The sequence below is a fragment of the Vitis vinifera genome, chromosome 11, assembly GCF_030704535.1.
Source record: "Vitis vinifera cultivar Pinot Noir 40024 chromosome 11, ASM3070453v1".
Classification (NCBI taxonomy): domain Eukaryota; kingdom Viridiplantae; phylum Streptophyta; class Magnoliopsida; order Vitales; family Vitaceae; genus Vitis; species Vitis vinifera.
In genome coordinates, this window is record NC_081815.1 from 1919847 (window position 1) to 1941656 (window position 21810).

Here is a 21810-nt window from a genome sequence, read left to right on the forward strand (position 1 = left end):
ATTTACAAATATATCTTCTGTCAAAAAATTTTCTAACTCAATCTTTGTAGTATCTTTTTTTTTTTTTTTTGTAAATATAAATAATAGCCTTTGGTCCTCCATTTATATAATAAAGTTTGCATTTTAATAAATCACTGAATCTGAAAGGAGGGGTGTTTTGGTACTTTCACTCGCACTCTCCACTCGAAGCTCAGCAAATCCAAGACTTCGGTTGGTTAACCTCAACCAGGGGTTACACTACGCACCCCACCTCCACCCTCTGTCTCCCTCTACAGCCGAGCTTTCTCGCTCTACATCCTCTCTCTCGCTCTCTCTGTGCAATGAAGATGGCTTCGTCTTCGCTCTTCGTTTTCTTCGTTGTTCTCCTCTGCCTCGCTTCTCGGCCGTCGCACTCGCACACTGAGTCGAGTCTGTTGGAGGACACCAATGCGACGGCGGAGTCCAACGCCTCGCGGTCGAGATCTCAGGACAGCTTCGCCGACATGATCGATCGGGCGCTGGAGAAGGAGTTCACGGAAAATGAACAAACCGGAGGTGAGCAGATCTGAACTCATTTCTCTAGTTTCGGCTTCACTGTCTCCGCATTTCGTTTCTAGGCAGTTTTATTTTATTTTACCTTTTTGTGTGTGTGCGGTTGGTGAGCTAGGGTTTCGGTTCTGAAGAACTGGCATTGGAATTTACACCAATAGGCCTGCGGTGATTTCAAACTTGGCATTATTTTTTATTGAAATTGAATAGGTGTATTGATCTCTTGTGGATTTATTTTTCGTGTCTCCTCTTGTATTTTTGCAATTTCTTGTGGGAATGTGTGCTACTGATTCTTTGTTGTCTCGAGGAAGTTGTAATACTTACTGTTGTGTTGAGCTCGGTTTGTTGCTGAGTAGATGTACCAAAAAGAATAAAAGAAAAGAAATTAAATTAGAAATTTTAATATCTGAGATTTTAATACTTTTGATATCTTTGGATTTTAATAATTAGGGACTTCAGAAAAAAAGTCTTTGCTGGACGGAATCGAAGTGGTTATGTCAATTATTTTTGAGAAAATCGTGTAAAGCCTAAGACTAAACTTCCTTGGTTTATTTTTCCTCCTTGGTTTTTGCAGCAACCAAATGAGGTTTTAGAGAAAGAATCGAGTAATTATGAGCATTGGGTTACCCTAACTTTTGTTTTCTCTTGCAGCCAGTGATGCTGGTAGCTTCAACAACAGTGTTGCGGAACAGCAGGTTGGTATTGATGTTCTTGAAACTGTTAATGATGTTGTATGGTGAATTGACCTTAATGGATTACGTGATGAACTTGACTAAGTTTAATGGAGACAAGGTCATGAGATGGACAGTATTTGAGTCAAACTTTTGAATCCACTAACGTAAGTGGACTAATTTTTGGTGGGTTTATAAAGTCATCCAATTACTTTTAGATTGTGCTGGGAGTGCGCTTGCATGGAAGAGTCTCCTCTGCTTTTCTTTTTTTGGATAGGCATTCTCCACTTAATCTCTTGTAATGAGTGTATGCAACAATTTTTCTTTTTTGCAATACATAATTTTTTTTAATTTTATTCAAGATCATTTAGCAACATCCTGTTAACTGTTGGTGGTTGACAAATTGGTCAAACAACAGGGATATATGTCCTGTTGTGGGAATGTCCTTTTGTTATTAAGCTAAAACCTTTAGGTCCTTCTCAGTGTCAATTGCAGAAGCTACTGCTCCAAGAGCTGGTCTCTTAATGGCAAATTATTTTAATGCATAGCAGTAAGCTCATATGGAAAGTGATTCCTTTCTTGTTGTAGATTGTGAGAATTTTGTTTTTTCTTTTGGGTACATTATTCCACCTTAGGATTGTAAGGAAGAAGCATTTCTTGGATTGATGATTATTTGAGTGTATCTCTGATTCAAGTAATTATTGAGTGTATTTGTAGTCGAAATTCAAGATATATTTTCTTAGGTTCTTATATAGTCTCTCTATTATTGTTTGAACAAACTTTTGACACTGCTAAATCCAGTTTCTTTATATGTTTGATTTTATCAGGCAGTTTTGGAAACTGTTGCTAGAGTTAGGCCCAAGAAAAACGACACGAAGGAGGAGAAGTATGTTAGCACAATAGGATAATTTCATATTGTCGTAGAAGTATATTTCCATCGATCCTAAATTTGAGCATTGTCACTTGTTTGTGATCCCTTGTTTAGGTCATTTCAGCTTCACAATGTTTTCAATTTGGATAATGAGAACAGACAAGAAGATACACCAACATTGATAGATCGAAAGGTATGCCTTTTAAAATGTCAACTAAAACTTCTATCCTGTTCAGAATTTATATTAGTTGCACCGTAGTTATGAATGCACTATTATACGACTGTTTCTAAAATTTATTTTTTGGAGCTGTCATGTTTGAAGCTGATTAAATTTTGACACAGCTGTTGGAAATTATATCTTCAGGACAATGTTTTTATTATGTCCAATCCCAAGTCAAAGTACCCTGTGCTACAGTTAGACTTGAGGTTAGTTCTCTCTCTCTCTCTCTCTCTCTCTCTAGTCCTTGACTTCCATTTCTTATGGCACTAACTGTAGCTTGTTATATGATCCAAACTATTCACATTAATGGCTTTGCAGATTGATATCAGATTTGGTTGTTGTCATTGTTTCTGCAACTTGTGGCGGCATCGCCTTTGCTTGTGCTGGACAGCCGGTCTGACCATTATTCTTGATCTTTACTTTGTTCACGATGAGCTATAATTTTGCAGAGTGGAATGCTATTGTTTGTTTGTTTGTTTGGTGTTTTTTTTATCTACTTTGGTTATAACTCTTTTGTTGCTAAAAGAATTTTTTTTCTTGTGACTTTTTGGAAATTTGCAGGTTATTACTGGATATCTACTGGCAGGATCTGTTATTGGACCTGGAGGTTTAAGTTTTGTTAGTGAAATGGTGCAAGTATGTGCCTTTTACATTTATCATGGTCAACAACTTGGTTTGTTTTTATTTTTATTTTCATTTTTCTTGCCTTTATTCTTATTTTTCATTTTTTTTTTTTAGTTTTCTCATTTTCCATGGCAATCTATTTAAACATTAGTGGATTAGAAATTAGGAATTTTCAGTGGTATTTTGATGTGATTCTTTTAGAGTTCTGCTTAGTTCAAAATGTGATTTTCAAAACCCCTTTTTTCTCATAATTAAAAAAAGAAAAAGACTGATTTCCTTCTTGTGTTATTGTTGTTTCCAAGAGTTAATGGCTCATTAACATCGTTATTATGTAGGAGTTGAGACAAAAGAGATGTCTTGTATTCGTTATAATAGTAACCAGCATAAAAAAGTACATTATTTAATGTTATTATTGTTAGTCACTGATATAAAAATTCTTACTAACCTGAAAACCAAAGACAAGCTGTCTTTTACTCTCATTAATTTTTGCTAGTATTGGGAGTGAGGAAAAAATGTGCCTTACAATATAGTCATATGCCAAAAGTTCTATCGTTGACCTTGTATTTTATTTAATATTTTCATTTATTCTTTGATCATTTTGAATAACTCCTCATATACTTACATTATATACATACAGGTTGAAACGGTAGCTCAGTTTGGTGTGATTTTTCTTCTTTTTGCATTAGGCTTGGAGTTCTCCACGACAAAGGTTGGCATATATTTCTCCTCTCCTCCTGTGTTCTTTCTTTTTTACTTCTAAGTTTGTTGACTGGTTAGAACTGTCAATTGAATTGCTTCATTGTACCATTGCAGCTTCGTGTCGTTCGGGCAGTTGCTGTTTTAGGAGGTCTGCTCCAGATTTTCTTATTTATGTGCTTGTGTGGAATCACTGCCTCGGTATGCATTGTATATTCATGAAAATTTTCAGGCATATGTTGAGTAATGAACCATGTTGCAGTTCAACCATCTGAACTGCCTTCACACAGTTTCATGAAAATTTTCAAGCACATTTTGCGTTATGAACCATGTTGGAGTTTAACCATCAGAACTGCCTTCACACAGTTTCCATGAATCTCCAATTACATCTCTAGGATGTATTCGGCTGCTACTTGTAAAATACTGTTCATTTACAGACAGAATACTTAAAAGGTTAATGACAGTTTTAGAAATCTCTAAAAAGATGATATCATTCCTGCAGCTGAAGTCTATTGTGCAGTTGGAATTTAAATTATCATATGCTTCTTAGATGTTTTTTGCAGACATCTTGCACTTCCATGGGCTAAGTTCACTCCTAGTTTAAATGACATTTAATTTTATCTATCAAAAAAAAAAAAAAAATTAAACTCCAATTTTGCAAGCTAGGTTAAGAAGGTCAAATATTTTGAAAGGAAGTGGATTGGTATCCGTACTAGTTTATCCAAATTTTCCCTTGAAATCATGAAGAGGCTAGTGGATTTTATCCACCTGCTATAATTTTGGGATATTTCTAAATCTTCACAGGAGGAAAACAGGTGACTGGGATTTTCCAGCAGTGACCAATGGGATCCTTTTTCTAGTAATTGGTTTATCATGTTTCTTCCGGGAACTAGGTGACAAGTATTTAGGAAAGTGTAATTTTGATCTAATTATGTGCTGAGTCTCAACATTGAGCTGAGTTCCTGCATCTTTGGATGCCACTCTGCTTTATCCTTAGCATATTAGGTGACCAGTGTCCTTTTCTGTCATATTTGTGTCTTTTTCTCCTCATTCTCACAGTTTGATCCTAGTGTTTTATTTTACTTTTTTTATTCACAATTAACATGACAAACTCATTCAAACTTACTGTCTGGTTTGTCAAGAAGAGATGGTTTTTCACCTTTTTACTCATGTACTCTTTGCCTTCCATTTTTCTCCCCATTTTTTACTACTGTTCCATGCCTTGCTGCAAATTCATATCAGACACATCAACTATGTTGCCACAGACCATGACATGCAAATAGTGCATCTTGGTGCCGTGGAAGTCTACTATTTATTGTGCTATAATAATTAGAAGGGGTGGCCACTGGCCAGGTGCCACCAAGTCCAAGGCCCCAGGCTTGAGTATTACATGCAGGCCTGCAGGGTTTGGCTGGATTGCATCCAAAATCCTGAGCTCGCCTAATTTGTTTTTTCTATGGAATATAGAGTTCATGTTTAATTAGATTTAATTTTGCTATGATTTTATATGTTTTATGTTTATTGGATATAGTGTGAGCTCTCAACCTTTCTTGTTTTAGGGGAGGGACCATGCTATTAATACTGGGCCCAAAGTTGAGCTGCATTAGTGATTGGCCTAGACCTAGGGCATTGCATGGCCACCCCTAAGATTCAAAACTATTATCCATGTTAGGTTAAGGATTAGGAATTTTCCTTTTTGATATATTTATCTTCTTACCTATTAAAAAAAAAGGATTAGAAGTTTTCCTTATTCTACATTCTGAGGCAGCATTGGTTCTCTTTTTGCTCTTAGCTTCTGGATAGTATGGTAGTTTAACAAAGAATTTAGATTTTCATCTTTCCATTTGTTTTGTCCAAAAAAAAGATGTAATTTTTTATCCATTTCTTTTAGTTATGAACTTCTAATGGGTACAGCTGCATGCATTGTTGCAGCTATGTGGTGGCAAACCTTCTGAGGGGGTATTTGTTGGTGTATTACTTTCCATGTCTTCGACAGCAGTGGTAACTCTCTTGACCTAAACTTGTGTTTGTTTTACTCTCAGCTTATATATTTGGCAGGTCTAATTTTAATAAAACATGGCTGCCTCTCTATGATACTGTCCTAGAAGCTTGATCTGGCGGAATAGTTTATCTAAATTTTGTTATATATTTGAGGTCATTTTGGATTTTAAAAAATGACTCTACTTATCTGTTATACTTAGGGGACTTTTACATCTTGCATTTTTTTTAATCTCTCTATTAGAAATCAATCTTGAAAAAACATTTGCTTGTAAACCAAATTTCTTTAGTATTCAATATTAATCTTGTAAGCCTCCCTTGTGTCCTTTTTGGATAGTTTGGAAGGAAAGAAACGGTAGGGCTTTTGAAAATGAGGGGCATTCGGTTCAAGGGTGTAAATCTTTTTTCCTGTGTAATCTTTGGGCGTGGGTGAAGAAGTTTTTTGACTCTGACTTTGTGGATTTTGTAGATTGGTTAGGCTCTATTTAAGGGGTTCTTTAATCTCTTTTGTATACTACCTGTATACTTTGGGGCGATTCCTTGATGTGCCTTTTTCTTTTTTAATATATTGCTTTTTATTCATAAAAAAAAAATCTTGTAAGCCAGATCAATAGATGCTTGTCCACAATGTTGCTGAAGGCCAATACATAAGGAAAACAGTGTGCTGATAAGCCTTTAAATTATGCTTCTTTTCCCTTTTAGAAGTTCCATTGTAAATCAGTCCATAAGGAGACTGTTTATTCATTTATTCTTTAGGACTTCACTTTTTGTCTTTTTCCTTCTTTTTCATCGAAATTTGTCAGATAATTAAAATATTGGAGAATCTATGCCAGGTGGAAAGAAACTACTTCCTAGAATGGTAGAATGAAATTTTTTGGAATCATTATGCTATGTTTGGTTACAAGAAAATACTTAGGAAATGGAAAAAAATATTAAGGAAAATGACTTTCTCATGTTTGATTTATTATGGAAAGTAGAAAAAAAATATAATTAAAATTAGTTAGAAACTTATGCATTTAAAAAAAAAAAAAGAGTGAAATGAGTTTGAAGAAGTTTATAAAATTAATTTATTAACTTCAAATCTTTTATTTTTATTTTTCTTTTCTTTTGCTTGCATTTTCCCTCAAAATTTTCAAGAACCATAGGGTTAAGGTTTGCATGTGGTCTTAGATTCAAAGAATACTGTTCCTATCTTAGCTGACCTTTTACTTTGGTAATTGTTGTAAATAGCATCTTTATCTCATCTTTATTATCTTATATCTGTCTTTAGCCACAACATTCTATTTTACTTATATTGTGCCCATTATATTCACATGCATACATATGGTTTTCTATTAGCCAGAGAAAACATTTATATATATATATATATAACATTTATGTGTGTGTATCATGTATAATCAGCTGTTGCATTTGTTGGTTTAATATTTTGAGTGATAACATGGCCTCCTGAGTGGTAGCGCTCTAGGTCCCAAGTTTGGGTCTCCTCAGTGTTTAAGCGTAGGGCAGAGAGGGGCAGGCCCATATCACCCAAGTTTGCTTCATCGGCATGATAAATGTTTCCCTCTCTGAGTGGGTTCTCTCTATTTAAAAAGGACAAAGAAAACAAGTTTGAGTAATGACATTGGAGATCAAGCTTTAATCTCATCTTCTCTTAGTTACTAACCATTATGCTGCCTGGCCACAATTCATTTGCATAATCAAGATTTCAGATACTTTTTAGATTCTTTCTTTTTTCTTTATTTCCCTGCTGGATTCCATTTTCTTTATGCTGCCTTTTTTGGTTCTCCTTCTTCATCTTCCTTTCTATTTAATTACAAATATCAATCTGAATTGGCTGGTTGAGAAGCAAACCAATTTACCATTTTTGGTAATTTAGTATATGGATTTAACCTATAAAACATTCCTTGTAACTGTGTCATGCACTTTGTGGATTTAATTGAAGAAGCCATAACCCTTTTGAAGTTTGCTATTCCATACAAATAAAAAGGGTAAAATGGGCCCAAAAATCCAGGGGCTATAAGCATGCCTATACCTCACGTTTGATTGTATAGATGGTTCTAAATATCATAATTTGGAAATTATTATCTAGGGCACTTTAATTTTCTGAAACCATAAATTTATTCTGGAGATGATGCTACCTACAGGTGTCTCTTATCCTGGTCACCTTCGTCAATGTGAAAGGGTTCCATAATTCTATCTACTTGGAGTGTTAGCTCATGTCCAAGTCCAACATTTTGACAATGTGGAAAATAACCCATTGTTGATTAACTTTCTTTGAACCTATGTTGGCTCTATGAGTTATTTTTTCTTGGTTAACCGTGCATATGTCTTCCTTTCTTATGTATGGAATTGTTAAAGCTTCTTTGTCATTATTTATGGTGCTTGTTTCATTTTGTTTGGGCCACAGGTTTTGAAATTTTTGATGGAAAGAAATAGTATCAGTGCTCTTCACGGTCAGGTTACAGTTGGCACTCTTATTCTGCAGGTATATATTTTCTTTTCCATGATCCCATATTTATGTGACGAAAAGTTCTATTCTGCTATTATCTAGAGAGAAGTTGTGTCAATGTTGGGGTGGGGATGGTGTGTACCCAAAAGGAGAGTGGGGGCCTAGGTATTCGGAAAATTGATCTTTTGAATAAGGCTCTGTTGGGGAAATGGATTTGGCGTTTCGCCATTGAGGAAGATTTTTTCTGGAGAAAGGTGGTTGGGGTGAAGTATGGCCGGTTGGGTTTTGGATGGAGAACAAAGGAGGCCCGCGGATCGTTTGGGGTGGGGGTTTGGAGGGATATCTTGAAGGAGTCGGCTTGGTGTTGGGATAATATTGAGTTCAGAGTAGGAAAGGGGACTAAGGTGAGTTTCTGGACTGACCATTGGTGCGGAAATGAGGTGTTGTCCCAAGCTTTTCCCCAGTTGTTTGCATTGGCGGTCCAAAGGAACGCCTCGGTAAATGAGATGTGGGATTCTAGCCTTGGTCTAGGAGGTTGGAATATAAGACTCTCTAGAAATCTTAATGATTGGGAGTTGGACGCTCTAGGAGAGTTGTTGCATTTGTTGAGGGATTTGAGGATTTCTCTTGAAGAGGACGCAGTGATTTGGAAAGGAGAGGGACACGGCCGCTTTCGGATTAGAGATGCTTACAAGATGCTGTCAGGGCCTAATGTCATTACCTTCCCGAAAAAGAGCATTTGGGTGGACAAGGTCCCAACCAAAGTTGCTTTTTTTGCTTGGGAGGCTTCTTGGGAGAAAGTTCTAACTTTGGACAAGCTTCAAAGACGGGGATGACAGCTTCCTAACAGGTGTTTTTTGTGTGATTGTGAAGAGGAAAATGTAAATCATATTCTTTTACACTGTACAGTTGTAAGGGCTCTCTGGGAGATTGTCTTGGCCTTGTTTGGGGCTAATTGGGTGTTCTCAGAGAAAGTCAAAGAGATGTTAGTCAGTTGGAGGGGCCCTTTTGTGGGGAGAAAGAGGAAAAGGATTTGGACTTCCATTCCGTTGTGTATTTTTTGGACGGTCTGGAAGGAGAGAAATAGATTAGCTTTCAGGGGGGGCTCTCTAGCTATTCAGAAGCTTAAGAATTCTTTTGTTTGTAACTTGTGGAGTTGGGCTAGGGTGTATATGGGAGAGGAGTCCTCTTCGCTTTTAGGTTTTTTGGAATGGCTCGCCGTTCCCTAAGGGGTGGTGAGTGTTGACTTTTGTATTGGCTACTATGTATACGTCCTGTATGCTTTGTAGCTTTTTGCCTCGTTTAATATATTTGAGCTCACTTATCAAAAAAATGTTGGGGTGGGGATGGGGTTTAAAAGAAGAGTAATATTATATTACCATGAAATAAGTAAATACAAATAAGGATGAGGAATTCTTCCTCCAAACACAACCACTATATAACTCTAATCAAAAACAACCAAAACTATTTACTTTGATCAAAAGTAAGAAAATCTATTTACTTCAGATATCAATAGAGATGCACATCTAAAAGTTAACTTTACACTGTGCTGGTAACATGTTTCCTCCTACAGTTTTACACACTTGTGAAGCATTCCTATATGAAAGAACAAGCACTTGAGAATACTCTGTTGCATATTCTTTTGGTCTATTTGGAAGGAGAGGAATGACAAGAGTTTTTTAAGGGAAAGAGCTTCTTGTGTTGTAGCTTAAAGTTTCTGCCTTAAATTGTGATTTCATGGTCTTCCAATTCTTTAAGGGAAGGGAGCCTGCCTCTCCTTGATTCGTGGATAGGGTGAGAGTGAGCTGATTTTTGCCTATGCGCATCTTGGTGTGCTTTCTTGTAATTTTTTTTTTTTTTTAACTTTCTAGTCCTGCTTAAGTAGTGCCTTCTACATGTCCCATGTACTGAGTTGGCCTCTATTTGGTCCATTAATTGTTTTTTTTGATAGATAAAAGGCAAAATATATTAAAAAAGTGCTTTGAAAAAGCGCATCAAGTACACATGGAGTATACAAAAAGTGCTGAAAGGGAAGAAAAGCAAAAAAAAAAACAAACACTGCCCAATATAGAACCACACCCTAAAGAACAAGAAAAACAAAGGGCACCCAAGCTACCAACCAACAAGTAGCCAAACCAAAATTGCTAACCCCTGACTTAATAGAGCTAGTCCTGACCCAACCTTCGAGCCATTCTTCCCAACTCTAGCTTGAACCCTCAGAAACCACTTTCCACCCACTTTTTCGGTTCCTTCTCTCTTTGCTGCTTGATTGGGAGTAGTTACCCGAGCTTTCCAACTTCCAAAGCTCTCTATCAAAACGAGACATTGACAAGGGTCTCTCCTCTTAATACCCGATGCTTCCCCCTTATACGACCCTTTCTGCCTTCTAATTTCCTCAAAAGGGAGGTAACTTCCTTCTACCCATCCATAGGCAATCCCAAATACTTATTGAAGGAGACAAAATTCGTGAAGAAAGAAAGATTCCCAACTCCTAGCAAGTCCTTACTAGTGTTGTCCTTTCTTGGAGCCCCTTTCTCACTACACAAATCATATACAACACACCCGTCATCATTGAAAGGAACTTTTAGAACATCCGTTATAAAATCCACATTTGAAAACATCCGCAAAGGCTCAGCCTCCTTCCTCGCTTTCCAAAGAAACCCTTGGCTTGAGTTGTGTGCTTAGGTACATTCACTGGCCTCCCTCACCTTTGAAAAAAAAAGAAGAAAGAGAAGACCCACCTTTCAACGACAAAACAGAAGATGAGGGCTTACTTGTGAAACCTTTTGCTTCACATAAGAGAGCAAAGTCTACATAAGGTCCTCTTTCATCAAAGAAATGAGTTCTTAACTAGAAGCAAAGATCTTGGGGAAGCTTCTGGATCAAGCTTCCTTCCCTAGATAGCATATCAGGGCTCTTAAAAGAGCTTTTAGGTTGGCCCACGACACAAACATCCTCAAAAGTAGGCTCGACATGAGGTGATGGGCTGGTCTATGCTAGCAGGTCAAGAGCAAGGCCCAAAGCCCTTAAGGCCTTCCAACTCGTGAACTGACCCAACACGAGATAAAGAAAAAGGCCCAAAAGCCATCCTCTCAGCTTGTCCCCCAGCCTTCGAAGCACTGCTGCACATAGAAAATTCTGCACCAACTTGCGCAGCATGCAAAGGCACCTTGTGTTGCTCCCACCTTTTTGCATTCTTCCCAACCTTAGCCCCCACGCTCCACTTTGCACATGGCTTCCCCTCATTGTCATCCCTAAACTCCAACACCCTACAACCCTCCTTTGGGACAACTACCAACACCCATGGTAGGATCTCCCACCATAACTGAACGACGAAAACTAACGATCCTACCACCACACGCAAGATCCAAGGGACCCCCCTTATGTTGGATCTAACTAGAATTCTAGTCCATTGTAATTGGTGTCTCTATGTAGTATCCACATCCACATCCACATCCACAACCATAAAACCTCCACAGGCATCACTTACCCTCTTAAAAAAGTCCTTTCCCCACAAGTGCAAAGGTAGTTCGACCAATCTCACCCAACAATCTTTTGCACACCATTCTCTGTAGCAACTAGCTTTAGGGCTCCACCACTTCAAATGCAAGCTCTTTCCTTTAAAAAGGCAAACACCCAGACGCCACACCCTTTCGGCTTCAAAAGCATTTTCAAAATCAAACAAAAAGAGGGCGTCTCCTAATAACACCACACTAAGATTGCCATTCAATCTCTAAGTAATTCTAGCCCGGGATTTCAATCAACCTAACTTTGGGACCTTCACTACTGGAACTCTCAACCTACCCACCAAGCAGTGCTTCAAAAGCATATCATTCATATGTATTTCCTCCTTCTGACCCTGGATCCAAACTGCCTCACCCACCTCTCCTTTGCCTCTAGAAACCACACCCGTGTAAGAAACACCTTTTCTAGGGGACTCAACCTCGCTCTCCCTTAGCAAATAGCCATCTCCTCCCTGAGGTTGCTTTATAGGCCTGGCCTCTAGAGTAACACCAATACTCCTTAATTTGCTTGCTAGGGTCTTCCAAACCCCTGGAACACCCCTTTCCTCTGGAAAGATTAGGGAGAATCTCTCTTCTTCAACCGTCAAAGCATAGCACAATGAGAACCAGCCCGCATCGTTGCTACAAAGCTATAGCTTAAAAGTTCTCCCCTTTTCTTTCCACTCCATCCTGAGAGACTTCCGGGGTGAAATACCACAACAATGTTCAATCCCCTCCAACAGCAAAGCAAAGTCTCTCTCACCAATTTGATCCATGAGGAAAGGCCTCAACTCTTTTCCATGATCAGACCAAAATCCTTACCTTTAACCGTCTCCTTTGATATCTCAAAGGATTTTGAATCCACCCTGAACCAGCATTTACCCCCCATAACTCCAGGATAATCTAGCTCCATCAATGGTTCACTGCATTTTGCATACACAAGCACTTGCAAAAACACATATTCATGATGCAAATCCTAGATTTCCAAGTATTAAACTCGCTCAAATATTCTGGCCTGTTAATTCAATTTACCCTTTACTTATCCAAATTAATCTAAAATGCACCTGTAGGCAAAGCTATCAATCAAAATATTTTCACAATCAATATGCTTATGAACTGTTTGTTTGTGTTGTCAGGGTGATCCACGGATAATGGAAGGCTATCTTTTCTAGATTTTATTGATGTATCAATTTGCTCTCTTTTCGAGATTTTATTGATTTATCAATATGCTTAAGGTGTAAGGAGTCCTTTTTTCTCACATTAGTTCTATTTTTGTTAATCCATATACACCTTCCCCGTACCTGGGTTTCACCTGCTTGCATTTCCATATTTACATAATAAACAAAAAATCATGAGCAAAAGGGACTATAGGATCAGCTAATAGATTAGCTTTCCTAAACATATGCCTACAGATGAAGTAATACTAGCAGGAACTTTCATAATTCTTTTAAATGTATTTATAATTATCTTGAGATCTCATTCTACCACAATCTCTTCAAGTCAGGCCAAATAACCAGGACTAGTCCATTTTCAAACCTTCACATTCTGCAACAACAATAAAATCGTTACTTATAACTTTTGCTCTAGCAACACATATGTTGAATGTAACTACAATTTTAAAATTATTTTCTCGAGATTATACTCTGCTGTGTTCATACATGCTGTAGACATGTTAGTACAAGCTGGCTTGGTATTCTCACTGAAAAATAACATTATTATGGAGAAGAGATATATAATAAGGGAGTGGTGGTAGCCCATAGATATATTCTGTATCTTTTCAACGTAAAATCTCCTCTACCACTATCCCATCCCTGCCACTTGAGCTAGGCCTCAAGGGCATCTTCTAAGTCTTACCATTGTTAGGGGCATCTTCCAAGTCAAACCATTGTTGTAATGAAATGAATAAGTTCATATGATCATCACACTGTATGCACACAGACAAGTAAAAATGCACATTCACATGCTTACATACGTGTGTGTTTTTGGTGTTGTATTGTGTTCTCACTGTGCTTGTGTCCTGCTTTCACAAAATCTACCATATTGGTTTATCCAAGCTGCACAGACGAATACTAAAAATGTGTTTTGTTTATGGTATTTCTCTTGTTTATTGTTGCCTATCAGGATTGTGCTGTGGGCTTGCTATTTGCTCTTCTTCCAGTCCTAGGTGGTACTTCGGGTATTCTTCAAGGAGTAATATCAATGACAAAATCGTAAGTGAAGGACCTGAAAAACTGCCCCTCTTTTGTGTTCAAGTTTGATATAGAAAAGTCCTGTCCACCTTATATGCAATACTGCAAATTAAGTCTGTCACATGTGAATAATCTTAGAAACCATCTATTTTTTTTTTGATAGGTTAAGATTACCTTAAAAACTCTATCTTGACTAGCTTAAGGGGTTAGATACTGCCTGCACTTTGTTTTTATGATATGTTTCATGTTATAAGGGGTTTCCATTTGTAATCTTGTTCATCATTGTCCTACTGATATTCCAGAATTAATTGGTTGGATTATGTTGTCAAGATAACTGGAGAATTTCTATCAATTTGCATTTGACAGTGTTGCACAATTTCTGGGACAATCAGTGGGCCCATGCTCAACTTGGGCCGGGTCTGATATATCTTGTAAATGACCCATACCTGGTAGCTATTTGAAATTTGTTGTACTGAAGTCTAGGTCATGCCAAGTTGGACCATCATGGGGTTCGGCACTAGGGAAAGCAGCCTGCATGGCCTGGCCTGCATAGCCTGTGGTTTTGAGTGCAGAGGAGTTGTGTCACCCCAAAAAAGGGGAATAAAATTTTCCCAAATAAATGCCTTGAAAAAAGTGAAGACCTGGTTTATGTATTCAAGGGATTGTTGTATTGATGTAGAGGTTGAAAAGTGTCTAACAAGGGCAAAGCATTTAGCATTGAGCTTTATGCGGTTTTTCCTTTAAGAACCGAGGCATTGTTTGGTTCTATGCAAAATTTAACCATGATTTTATGTGATGTATATTTTTTATGGTGGCAAAAATGATTTCTCAAAAGTTGATTTTTTTCCTTTTGGATGCATGATAACCTTAATATAAAATGTTTTTATCAAAATGAATCTGGATATGGTCTCCTAGCATCAATATGCAGTGAGAACTATTAATCATCATCTGAAGTTGTTTCATATGTGCTCACAACAGTGGGTACTTGTTATCTGAATTGAGGTTTCTCTGATTTATTGATCTTTTAACAAACATATCAATGAAGAGAAAATTAGGGATGCCTATATTGAAGTTTTTCTTATTAACACATGAACTTAAATAAAGAATTGGAAAAGGCATGACTCTAACTTCCAAGAAATACATAAATCAGAAGATGCTTCAGGGACTACTTCGGTTTTACCTTTATTTTGACTTGAACATCAGTAATTATGGATTCTTTTCCTGGGGAATAATTGTTACTTGTGCATTCCTTAAAATCTGTATATTGAAAGAAATTTGATATTAATTAGCTGCTGGTGTTGGTATAATACAGCAGATTTGCATCTCAAACCAACTAGTTGGTGATATCTTTTCCACAGTACTGGGAATTAGTTTTTACAGTTATGACTCCTATAATTCGTATTTGTAAGAAGCAAATGCAATTAATAAGACCATTTAGGTCTTCCATTTTGGAAGTCTGATGTTGGTGGTACATAAACAAAAAGGGAATAATTTGGATTTTTGAAAAAGCATACTCTTTGGAATGGTTACAGCAACAATAATTTAAGCATTTTGCTGCAGGAATGAAACTGGTAATACTAATTTTAGAAAAACAAGTGCCCAACCCATTACACTATTGCAGGAATAAAGCATTTCTGATGCCTTGGGCACATATAAAACAACACTTGGCTGCTTAGTTTCTTTATTGATTGGATTTATATTGCCATTTTTGGCTCTCGGCTATGTGAATTTTCTAACAAAACTTGTTATTCATTTCCACATGCTGGTTTTGTTTTTCCAGGTTGGTGGTTTTGATAACTTTTTTGGCCATTTTGTCAATACTATCTCGTACTTGTGTCCCTTGGTTCCTTAAGCTGATGGTTAGCCTATCATCACAGGTACGACTAGATTCATCCCATGACATCTATTCTGTATTTTGATGTGGTGTTGACTCAAATTTTGTTTGTGCAGACTAATGAACTTTATCAATTGGCTTCAGTGGCATTCTGCTTACTCGTTGCTTGGGTTTGTTTCATTTCTGAATTCTTCACTAGCATCTGAATCACTTGGCTTTGATTTGACAATTATTTCTCATTGCACTGTGGAATTACTGGTATTGGAGAAAGCTGTCATTCCTATTATTGATGTTTCTGTCTTCTAGAGGTTTTACTTACACTGCTACTATGGGGAATTTTTTTTTCATTGTTACGTTTTAGGTGGATGCCTTGTCAACCAATAATGCCCGTGCACCTATCCAACTACCCACTCCACCACACACATGTGCTCTCACACACAAATTTATCTGTATGTGCTTATACCTATGTATGTTTGATATAATACAAATTGTTTTCTTTATTTCAGTGTAGTGATAAGCTGGGTCTAAGCCTTGAACTTGGTTCCTTTGCTGCTGGAGTGATGATATCAACAACTGATCTTGCTCAACACACTCTTGAACAAGTAAGGATCTAATTCTTATTCTTTATCACAAGTTGCATGGTGCCTAATGTGACCTCCATTACACTTTTCTTATGTTTCACATTTTGTGGGAGATTTATTTACTACTCACATGTTTCCACATTTTGGGGGGGAACTTTCAATTGGGAGCTTGTTCGGTAATGTTTTAGAAAACAATTCTTAAAAAAATAGTTTTTGAGAATAATTTTTAAAAATAAATTTTAATTGTTTTTAAGAATAAAATTCTGTTTGGGAATTCAAATATGAAAAACGGTTTTCTTGGCTTATTCTTTGTGAAAGTATTATGCACTTTTGCATAACGCAAAAGCTGCCAAAGGACTCTCCTTATTTTCAAGTGTTTTTCGGATACTCTACAAAAAATACCTGAAAACATCTCAAATTTGTTCTAAAAAACAACCTGTTTTCAAAACAAATTCTCAAAATATCAATTTTGAATAAAAAAAATTTTGAAATTTGTTTTTGAGTTAGAAAATTATTTTATGCTCTAAAAAATAAAAAAGCTATTTTCATTAGCAATTCCCAAAGAGGTCCTAAAATTTTAGTTTTGTTGTGAATGAATATATTAATAATCAATAATAATGGAAAATACTGGGAAGACATGGAAACCTTATGGAATATTAATAGTATAATAAGGGTGTAGACCTGTGAAAAGTTTCATGCAAATGGTGTGTTAGATTAAAACGAGGCTCCAAAATAAATGATTGATGAACCATATGAGAGTCAAATATGATGCTGTACCTAGAAGTTCAAATTAGCACTCTGTTTTGGTACAACAGGATTCATGCAACTTATCATGCTTTTATGTTTCCAAATGGAAACATAGTCTGACTAATATTTGTCAGATTACCAAATTGGAGAATCACCAAACCTTCTTCTGCTAACCTGAAGTGATTGCCCTATCAGCATGTATGGAAAATATAGCCCTGGGATATGTTAAAATAGGCTAAAAGATTTTCAAAACTCAAGGGATTTGCACATATCACTTAAGCTAATATTTGCCTTTTCCAGACAGACTAGGATGAGGAACTCTACTGAGGCCGAGTTGTTAGTGTTATCAGGAAGCTAAAGTTTTTTTTGATAAGTAAAAAAAATTATATCGAATAAGAAGAAAGTACACCCAAAGGGCGACCCGAAGCATACAAGAGGTATACAACTATCACCAAATAGAAGAATCTACAAAAAAGAGGGGTAACAAAAAACATCACCTGGCCTCGTCTAGAGCCCAACCAATAAAAAAAGTTAATTGAAGGAAGAGGCCCTTCATCTATACAGAACTTAGTTCAGGCCCAAAGAGTTTAAACAAAGGAGTTTTTCATCATTTGAATTGACAGCTCCTTGTTATCAAAGGCAATTCCATTCCCTTCTAAACTGTCCAAAAAATACAAATAGGGGCTGTCTTCCAAGCCTTTTTGTGTTTCTTGCTCACAAAAGAACCATGCCACCTGAGAAGTGTCTCTCTAACTGTCAAGGGAAGAACCTATGACACCCCAAAGAGAGCACAAAGTAAATGCCGTAGCACCCTGGCCTTAACACAGTGAAGCAGGATGTGGTCAGTGGTCTCTTCTTCAACATGACAAAGGATGCATATGTTTGCTAAAGACCATCCCCCTCTTTTTTACCTGAGACAAATGATACTCCTTGGAAAAGGGACTGCAACACCTATAGCTTTAAAGCATCATAGAGAGACTTAACAGAAAACTTCCTGTACTTTGTCACTGTCCAAAGCACCCTATCTTCCAAGTCACGGGACACCCTCTTCTGTTGGATTCTTGAAAGAAACCTCTTCACTATATCCAACTCCCAATCATTAAAAGACCTAGAGAACATCGGATCCCATCTGCCACCCTCTATTGTGGGGTCCCATACATCTTCCACCCACACCTCCTTTGAAGAGGCAAGAGCGAAAAGAGAAGGAAAAGAAACACACAAGGTTAACAGTTTCATCTTGGCTTATTATGGAATAATTCCTTTTGTAGGGCTTTGTGTTTTGCTTATCTTAGTGGGAAGATCCTTGATTTGTATGCTTTCTTTGCACTTGCTTCTCTTGAATCCTGAGCATGACAAATGCTGAGACTAAATTCCTGAGTCAGAGAGGTGTTGTTGCTACCTCTAATGGTTATTGGGGTTTGGATTATGGCCTCACCTGCTTATATTTTACCATTTGCACTTTATTTTTCGTTCTGAATCATCTCTCTCTTTTCCTATGTAGGATAGGAGAGGTCCTTTATTTTCTCTAACTTTCTTGGAGATTCACTGTTGAATAAAAGATGGTATTTTTTTTTTTGATAAGTTCTTGAATAAAAGATGATATTGTTCAATTACTTGATTGAGTTTTCAGCTGCACTCATTCTTTAGTTTACACCCTGCTACTCTGCAACACAGTTTTAAAGCTTAGTTACCATTTTCTTAACTTCTAACTGCATCTACAATAACAGTTATTTAGGCTCAACTATTCACATTAACATCCTGCAGTTGGCTACTTGACCACCCTCTTTATACCAGCTATTATCATACACGAATGTCCCCATTTCTATTTTAAAAGCATTCCATGTGTCGTGTCTTCATGAGCAATTGTATATGCAATTCTAAACGTAGTTTACATAGAAAAATAGGTCCATGTAAGCTTGCTCAAATTTAGGATCTGCATCATCTTTTGGCAATCATGTTACTTGGTCTCATGTACACAAGTAGTGAACTCTGAAATTTTTTGTCAATGCTTTTTAATTTCTGGAACTAGTACAACATTATGTAGATTTTCAGTATTCTATGGATTATTCTAATTTTATTGTATTTTTATTGCTAATTGAGAAACCTAACATTTACATGTGAGGCTGCCATGAGTTTTTGCTCTTATATGGGTTCATTTTCTTTAGGTTGAGCCTATCCGCAACTTCTTTGCCGCTCTTTTTCTCGCCAGCATTGGGATGTTGATACATGTTCATTTCCTTTGGAATCACGTTGATATTTTACTCGCAGCTGTTATATTGGTGATCATTATAAAAACTATTGTGGTTTCTACAGTGGTCAAGGGATTTGGATACAACAATAAGACTTCACTTCTTGTAAGATTTTGCTGAACTACCAATACGGTTAAGCTGCATTGCATCTTATTCCATACATTACCATTGACAGAGGACCTTAGGTGATTCCACATGTGTAGGTTGGAATGTCTCTGGCACAAATTGGGGAGTTTGCTTTTGTTCTTCTAAGCCGTGCTTCTAATCTTCATCTAGTTGAGGTTTGTGTTTCAATTGTGAGCTTTGTGTTTTTTTTTCTTTGTTTAAATATTTTAATTGAGTGTGTTCACCTTAATTCCAAGAAGAGTTTGTGATATCAAGTGAAGCTGCCTTTCAGAGTTATTAATCCTAGTAGAAAAATATGAAGAATAAAATCACAGGCTTACATGTGCAATATGCAATTAATAAATTGCCTAAGCTTTATATAAAGTGTGCAATCCTTTTTCCCATGAGTTTCAATCATAATACTGAGTGCAAGTTTTCCCCTTTGTTGTCTTGTGTAATTGGGTGATGTAATTTGAAGTTTCACCACTTGTTACAGGGCAAATTGTACTTACTGCTTCTCGGCACTACTGCTCTCAGTCTGGTATGCATGCCATTTCTTACATCTTGAAGTGAAACAATGTGAAATGTAGAGTTCTCTTGCATGCTTGTGTTGAATCTATTTAATGGTTTGAAGATTCACACTTGTGAGCCAGTGAGGAACCAATTGTTTTGACTTATAATTTGGTGATAGCTTGCACCATTAAAAGGTTTTCAACCAAAACTTAATCCCAGAAACACTTGTGGTAAGCTATTATAAAGGATTGACCTAAAATTTCTTGTTGTCTGTCCACCTAATGCAACCCTAGTCCTTCTCTGGGCTGAGCCTCTTCTATGAAAGATAAGACTTCAAACTGGTTGGAAATGCGTTAAAGGAATATTGAGTGGCAATCCCTGCCATGATTGCTTAGTTTTGGCCTGACTTTCAAACATGTATGCCCATCAATGATAGAAAAATGGCAGAGAATGAATTGGAGGGCCTGCAAAGTTTGTACAACACCCATGAGGCAGCTGTGGAAATTCAGTGGTACTGAAATTCGCAAGACATCATTTTCTGGATGAATATTTCCTCAATAGTCAGTGAACCTTCTAAATTGGATTTCTCTTTTATATGTTATGAGAGACCAAAGACTTTAATCACTGGGATTCAGGTAATCTAAACCAAACAAATTGCCTAGCGATGATATTTTGCTCATTCTTATAGTTTATGGTTGACTGTTTAAGCAGAAAATCAGACTGGGACTCTTCTAATTCTTGGTTGGAAATAGATTTGGCTTGTTTCGGTTGAATAGAATTTTTAAATGAAAATAGTCACTAAATCAGGTTGAAACTATACCAGTTTGAAAGTAATTTTAATTTTTTTTATGCAATGTTTATTCAAATGTTATCTATTAAATCCAGTTCATTTGAGTTCAGATTTTGAACTATTGATGCAAAACAAATATGCAGGTCACAACACCATTGCTTTTCAAGCTGATTCCTGCTGTTGTACATCTTGGGGTACTGTTGCGGTGGTTCTCTCCTGATGTTCCAAGTGAGGTAATCATCTCCCTTCAAACACTTCCCTATTCACTCAAATTTGTCACCAGGCAAAAAGTGCTTTACTTTACGGTTTTGCCTAATCCTTGCTGGAGCAAGTGTTTTGAGGTATCTTGAATATGATTTCTCCTCCCAGATTGGATTTAAAGGAGATAGCTTTCGAGCAGACAGTGCTAAGCGTATTACTTTGATGGTCCAAGGCTCTCATGATTCATGATATTAAATAAAACATGAACCAGAAAAATGCAAATTTCAGGCTTTACCTGATGGGCTTCTTATACTCTGGAGGACAGGTGCCTAAAAGTGCAAAGGAGGTTGACTGAGTGAACAAAATTTTCATATTAGAAAGCTCCTCATATGTTGCCTACATTACATATGTATTTCTGACAAAGCCAGTGGAAGAAAGTGCCAACAGAGATGAAGAAATGAAGAAGCCCTGTGGATAGAACCGTTTGCCAACTTTCACTAACCTCTAATTCAGGTCATTGCGATTCTCTCAGATGACCTATTTTGTGTAAAATAGCATCCATTTTATTGTGTAATTCTTTTCAAATTTTCCCCTTTTTTCCTTTTTGGCTTTAATTTGATGGCTTTCAATTCTTTTTTCATTTCCTTAAGATAAATGTCAACTATCAATGCTGTTATTAAATGCACAAATGTATTAACTGATGTCTTGTTCATTTAATGACACCACACTGACCGGATTTTGCTTTGTTTCTATCTAGTTAACAAACATTATTTGCCTATCTCCTCAACTCTTCATTTATTTAGACTTAGTTTCAGTTTAATCTTTTAGAAATAATGAAGTTACTTGGTGGTGTTATCATTAACTGGGTTGCATATAGGTAGGTATAAGAAAACACTCTGCTTCATATAGAACTAGAGGTGGTTGGCTTGCTCTCATGAGGAATTTCAAATGCCTTAGAAACCATTTTAAGGTAGTTTTAGAGAGAATATTGAGAAATGGGGAGTAAGGAAGCTACCAGTTGAAAATTCATCATTCTCTTCT

At 36.8% G+C, this 21810-nt stretch overlaps 1 protein-coding gene across 2 annotated transcripts; it reads left to right on the top strand.

The window, feature by feature from the left end:
• The first annotated feature begins 122 nt into the window (after positions 1-122).
• LOC100252607 (K(+) efflux antiporter 4) lies at positions 123-21519 on the top strand. 2 transcript variants are annotated; one of them, XM_002282422.5, is made up of 20 exons: positions 123-534; positions 1180-1223; positions 2027-2085; positions 2185-2263; positions 2435-2496; positions 2609-2684; positions 2852-2926; positions 3552-3623; positions 3728-3811; positions 5543-5611; positions 8016-8093; positions 13682-13770; positions 15530-15626; positions 15700-15753; positions 16090-16185; positions 19077-19265; positions 19364-19441; positions 19762-19806; positions 20712-20801; positions 20938-21519. In XM_002282422.5, exons 1-20 carry the CDS (start codon positions 321-323, stop codon positions 21016-21018), a joined length of 1731 nt encoding a protein of 576 aa, XP_002282458.1. In that variant the 5' UTR covers positions 123-320; the 3' UTR covers positions 21019-21519. The 2 variants fall into 2 exon arrangements, with proteins under 2 accessions (XP_002282458.1, XP_010656208.1); XM_010657906.3 differs by having other exon boundaries at positions 148-534; positions 21095-21519.
• The last annotated feature ends 291 nt before the right edge of the window (positions 21520-21810 follow it).

Excerpts from the sequence above, each read along its gene's own strand:
- LOC100252607 (XM_002282422.5), top strand. The coding sequence starts at position 321 with ATGAAGATGGCTTCGTCTTCGCTCTTCGTTTTCTTCGTTGTTCTCCTC. Across the intron at positions 2,264-2,434 it reads CAACATTGATAGATCGAAAG|GACAATGTTTTTATTATGTC; the intron begins GTATGCCTTTTA and ends TTATATCTTCAG. Across the intron at positions 2,927-3,551 it reads TTGTTAGTGAAATGGTGCAA|GTTGAAACGGTAGCTCAGTT; the intron begins GTATGTGCCTTT and ends ATATACATACAG.